Source organism: Myotis davidii, unplaced genomic scaffold, assembly GCF_000327345.1.
Source record: "Myotis davidii unplaced genomic scaffold, ASM32734v1 scaffold189, whole genome shotgun sequence".
NCBI lineage: Eukaryota > Metazoa > Chordata > Mammalia > Chiroptera > Vespertilionidae > Myotis > Myotis davidii.
Genome location: NW_006383017.1, coordinates 7,431,147 through 7,436,924, shown reverse-complemented (window position 1 = coordinate 7,436,924; position 5,778 = coordinate 7,431,147). Strand labels below are relative to the sequence as shown.

Here is a 5,778-nt window from a genome sequence, read left to right as displayed (position 1 = left end):
GTGTGCAGGCAGCCCCGGCTCTGTGTTGGGTACAGCAAGGAGCCGTGGAGAGCGACAGAGAAAGCCGCTGGCACACCTGGTCCACAGAAGATGGGTGAGATGCTTCCTCAGGAAAAGTGTTTTGTTCTTCAGATCCCAATCTGGGTTTACCTCAGAGAGAGGCATTATGGGTCTAGGGCCAGCCCAGGATTGGGTTTTCATATCCAAACAGGAAGTGGTGTGGGCCTGGCTCTCTGAGTGTCTCTAAAATACTCCTGTGGGCACGGACTTTCCAGATTTGTGAGCAACGTCAGTGAAGGGCCAGGCCCGACCTTTCAGCAGGGCCCTGTGCAGGCTCCTTGCTGATGGTCAGAAGCTCCTGATGCTGCGAGGAGCCATTCAAATAGGGTTTCTTCCTGTGATCCCAGTTGTCTGATGAAATTAAATCTGAAGTAAACGTGGAAGACCCCATCCTTAGCCCCAGGGGGTTGTAGTGATCTCAGCGCCCGCCCCAGTGCTGGGGGGCAGCAGGCTCGGGGTGGAGGTCCAGGCATTATGTGTCTCCCCCCCCGACTGCAGGGAGTCCCTCTACCCCAGTAACCACGACAGAATGCTGCCGCCCTGGAAGAGAAAGCCCGGGGCACCTCCAGACGGGAAAGGTAAGCCTTCATGCCTTCCCGTCCCCAGCAGGGGGCAGCACGGAAACGCCAGGCCAGGTCTGATGGGCCCTCCTTTCTTTCAGGAGCCCCTCCATGGATGTTCGCAGGGGTGTGTGAGCCGGACTGCATAGACCCCCAGCCCTCGACACTGACCCAGGGCAGTTCTGAGCTCACACGAGCCGTCCTGGACTCTCCCGACGCCCCCAGCGAAGGCCGGCGCTTGCTTCTGCTGAATGGACACATCCCCAAAGCAGGTGACTCCGGTCCTGAGTCCACGCCACTGACAGGACAGCTGCCCAGGAAGAGGAGCGGGCCACTGCTGTTTGCCCCGCGGGCCTAGGCGCTGTCTGTCTCCAGGGAGGAGAGGGAGGTGCTGTGAGGAAGCTTGGGTTCAAGCGTCACTCTGTACAGTTTTAACTTCCAAGGGGAGTGTCCGTAGTTTAAAGGACTTGCAGCTGAAGCACGGAATGCAAGAGGCTATTGTGTACATAAGAGTTTTCAGAGATTTCATATATATTATATATCTTTTACAAAGGATACTTTAATCTTTATTGCATGGTTAACAGAAAAAATCGTACAGTTTTGACAATATTTTTATCAGGTTGCTGTTTCATTTTGGAATGTGGGGATAGTTCTGGTGCCTTAATGTATGGATGGAGTTTATAGATGCTAAAAACCACATTTCTTCTGGGGTGTGGGGGGAGGAGGAAGCCCTTGGACTCCATCGCACATGGCAGGGCAGACCCGGATGCTTCACAGGCAGAGCTGGGTCTGCATCGGAAGTAACCTCACGTCAGTACTGCTCAGTGGGTGCTCCTCGCAGACCTCCTCCCTGCGCCCAGACCTGTTCACGTCACATACTCTGCACTGAGTGACTTTTCCTCATGGGTTCGAGCTCTTTCTTAACGAGCAAGATGGGGGTTGTTAATCACCACAGCCTTTGGTCTGAACAATTAGGCCTTCTTCCTTCCGTGATAAAAGCGAATGTCTGTCAGGATCACTTGTCATTTGAGGCTTTCTAATAGAGAGGTTGCTGCTGTTGGTACCTGTGGATTTTTCAATAGTGATGCTTTAGTTCTGCCAATGGAATTAGTGTTGTGTTGGTGTTCGGGGAGAACGAGGATCAAGTCCTTACTTTGAGGGCGAGCGAGCTTATCTCCATGAGGATCCGGGCGCCCTGTGCACGTCCCTCCCTTGCACAGACGAGCCCGTGCCTTGGGTTCTGGGGGATTTGCACTTGTGAGGCCTGGAGCTGATCACCTGTGAGTGCCGATGGGTATTTGAGGAAAATTTTTTAATATACTTTATAGATTTTTAACAGAGAGGAAGCAAGAGAGATAAACCATTGCAAACATCGAAGGGAGAGAAACATTGATCAGCTGCCTCCTGCACACCAAATGTTAAGTGTGCGGCTCGGGTCGTGTGTACATTAACCAGCACTGCCTCGCCCCCTGAATTCCAGAAATGCCCTGACAGTGGTCCTTCTGCCTTTTCTTACCTTTGGGATCAGTGCACGACTTAGCAGAGCAGATCACACACCGTAGCTCCCGCCAGCAGTAGGAGGTTCCAGGGACTCGTTTTCCTGGAGCTTCTCAGTCAAACTCTAAAACGGGGACCTTCCCCTTCCATCCCTCTGTCTCCCGTGGTGAGCTCAAAACTCCAGGCAAAGCTGACTGATTGGGAACTAAGAAATGACACTGCGAAGCCAGCCCAGCTGCCTCCAGGCCCCAGCATGCCCTCTGCTCTCCAGCCCTGAGGCCGACCGGTCACTGAGCTGCTACTGCTGCCTCGCTTTCATAGGTCACCTGGGCCACTGGGCACCTCTGTCCAATTCAATTCTGTCTTCATGGGTTAAGTCTGAGGGTCATTGAGGACAGCCGGGTTACCAGCTCATGGCCACTGTAGCAAACAAAGCTGTGAGCTTACGAAGCAGTCAGTCAGTCTGACAGTCTCCTGTCCGCGTCTCGCCTTTCCTCCAAAGCACACCCTCCCTGTCTCCCTTCTGTCTGCTCCCAGGTCAGGAAGGAAGGGCAGACACAGTCAAGTGAAAGCTCGGAGGGCCGGCCTCAGCATCTCCAAACTTATTTATTCAGGGCTTCTGAGAAAAGGGTTAAAAGTGCTGCTCTCGGCATCGTTTTCTCAACTTCTGGCAGATACGTAGATGACATCATCCCAGTCGCCTGTAGCCTGGAAGTCGTGCTCCGCGTGGACCTGCAGGACTGGGCTTCAGTGCCTGCACGTTCAGAGAGCCCAGCAGCTGTGGGAGGGGGAGCTCTCACCTCCACCCGGAAGGCGTGGTTGCAGGAGGGGAGCGCTCACAGCGGCCCCCTGTAGGCGTGGCTGTGGGCGTGTGGTTCACGGGCTTTCTCTGCCAAGCTCCAACAGCATGCTATGTGTTTGGTCATAAGCACCAAGAAAGATGAAACCTCCCAGGCTGATGGCTGCCATTCGCGGGAAGACTCCTGCAAATAATCTGGGGGAAAAACAGAGAGATCTTTTTCTTGTGTGTAAAGAAGGCAAAATTCCAATACCCTCAGCTTGTTCAACTCACACATCATGCTCATTAAACCCCACACAGTACTTAGATCAGTGGTTCTCAACCTTCCTAATGCCGCAACCCTTTAATACAGTTCATGTTGAGGTGACCTCCAATTTCATTGTTACAAATTGAACATAATTAAAGCATAGTGATTAATCACAAAAACAATATGTAATTATATATGTGTTTTCTGATGGTCTTAGGCAATCCCTGTGAAAGGGTCGTTTGACCCCCAAATTTGGGGTCGCGACGCACAAGTTGAGAACCGCTGACTTAGAGTGTGTTTTTTCCTTTTAGAATAGCACTAAGTTACATTCCCAGGATGACTTGTTGATGTCTGAGCTCAGCTGTTTGTTGGTGAAAGTGGCTACACACCAAACGGCTTACTTGTGAGTGCTCACAATTAAGTCAAATAATTCGTCAAGAAATAGTCGCCCTGTCCCCACAATAGTCCTGTTTAAACCTCCAGACGACTTTTGCCTTCAGAGATGATAGAATTGACTTTTATAAAAGAGTCAAAGGACACTCCCCTGGAAGCCCACTTGGCCACGGGGGTTAGAGGTTTCAGACGACTCTGTTGCTCCTCCCAGTGACTCGGGCACACTGGGTCCCAAGAGACCACAAGGAAGATGCACAGCAGGAGGCCGCAGATGCCTGCCTTTGGTGAAGGAGAAGAAGGGAAGGGGCTGGGAAGGGAGGGAGTAGAAGGTCAGCCCCCAAGCACCTCAGGAGTCATCACTGTGACAGTTGCAACTGTGGAATAATTAAGGAAATGCAAGGTAAAAAAAAACAATGTAACTAGGGATGTATATTGGGAGTAAGTGGAAGCTAACAGACATGCTCCCAAGACCAAATTGGAATTACAACTAAAATACAGAAGAAACATCCCGAATAATCAACTGAGGACCAGCTGGAGAGAACCCTGATAACCGAGGATGGAAAGCGGAGACCACACAGAGACTGGTAGGAGGGGCAGAGGTACTAAAGGGCTGGCCAGGCTTCCAGACAGCAGCTGAAGACCCAGAGGGTTATCTCAGCTGTGGGGGGTTCCCACTGAGAACTCTGGGGTTTAATCCCCAAGCTGGGCTTCCCAGCAGAGAGCACCAGACCTGAGAAGGGTACCCACAGAACATCTGGCTGTGAAAAGCAGCAAGGTTGCAGCCTGCCAGGGAGAGATGGCAGGCAATACAAGCACCCTGTAGTATAGGACCAATGCACAAAATTCCATGTGCAGCCACTCACCTTGTGCTCCAGTAGAGGGAGAGCAGAGTGGACTGGAGCTGTATAAACATAAGTCATGGTTGGGGGATCCTGGGATAGAGCTCGGAAGGCAGACACCTCAGTTTTCTGTGCTGAGTCATTCCCTTACACTGTGGAGGTTATACCTTTCTCAGGCAAACCTTTGTTATCCTGCTGTTTTTGGCTGGGGGGTAAAACAGTTGACCCACCCTATTGGAAAGTCCTTTGCCCCACACTGTGGAGTTTCTGAGGCCCATTAAGATACAGAATAACAACTAGCCTCCAGGCAGAAGCAATTGCCCCACCCTGTTGGAAAACCTCTCACCCCACCTGTGGATGATTGCACGAGGATATTCAAGACTGAATTCCATCAGTCTCCAGGCAGAGGCAGGTCTCTGGAGGCTTTGAGTCTTTGCCTGATCTAATTAGTATCAGATATTGGGTCCCCCACTGCAAACACCATCCCAGACTGCGCAGGCAGACAAAAGTCAGCAGGACCCTAAACACTTGCAGCTGACACTTGTAGAACCAGCTCCTTGGGGGAAGGAAGCACAGCTCAGAACAGGGTCAATCAAGGTGTGAGACTCAAGGCAGACCCAGGCTCTGGACTAAGGAGTCCCTGAACACTGGACAGCTGGCATGACGACATTGGGGTTGAACCTCTGGTGGCAAGTTGGAGGGGAGATCCCTCCCACAAATAGGACATTGATAATCAAGTCCCAATTACAACAAGAGAACACAATGCACACAAGAGGCATTCCTAGAGCATCCAGCTCAGCAGAACAAAGAAACCACCACTGGACCCCTCAAGATACTTTCTACATATGACCATCCCATGAAGACTTGGAGGCATAGCAATTCTATGTAATAGGTAGGAGCAAATACAAAGAGACAGCTAAAATGGGGAGACAGAAACAACCCCCAAATGAGAGAAAAGAAGGACTCTCCAGAAAAAGAACTAAATGAGATGGAGACAAGCAACCTATCAGACATAAAGTTCAAAGCAATGGTTATAAAGAACTTAAAGAACTTAGTCTGGCCCGAACAGGGTTGGCTCAGTGGACAGAGAGTCAGCCTGCAGACTGAAGGGTCCCAGGTTCGATTCCGGTCAAGGGCATGTACCTTGGTTGCAGGCACATCCCCAGTAGGAGGTGTGCAGGAGACAGCTGATCGATGTTTCTCTCTCATCAATGTTTCTCTCTATCCCCCTCCCTCTCTGTAAAAAATCAATAAAGTATATTTTTTTAAAAAAGAACTTAGCACAAATTACACCAACATGAAAAAGGAAATAGAGGCTATGAACAAGAACCAGACAGAAATGAAGAGTGATCTGTCTGATTTGAAGAACATACTGAAAGGGAT

The 5,778-nt window shown here is 50.7% G+C and overlaps 1 protein-coding gene across 1 annotated transcript in view; it reads left to right on the top strand.

Moving 5' to 3' along the window:
- LRIG1 (leucine-rich repeats and immunoglobulin-like domains 1) overlaps positions 1-1,175 on the top strand; it is a 25,329-nt gene extending 24,154 nt beyond the window's left edge. Inside the window, 3 exon segments of the mRNA XM_006779663.2 lie at positions 1-235; positions 495-638; positions 722-1,175. The exon segment at positions 1-235 is cut by the window's left edge and continues 3 nt beyond it. Of these exon segments, the coding sequence (XP_006779726.2) occupies positions 1-235; positions 495-638; positions 722-978 (636 nt within the window). The 3' untranslated portion in view covers positions 979-1,175.
- Positions 1,176-5,778: the final 4,603 nt, after the last annotated feature.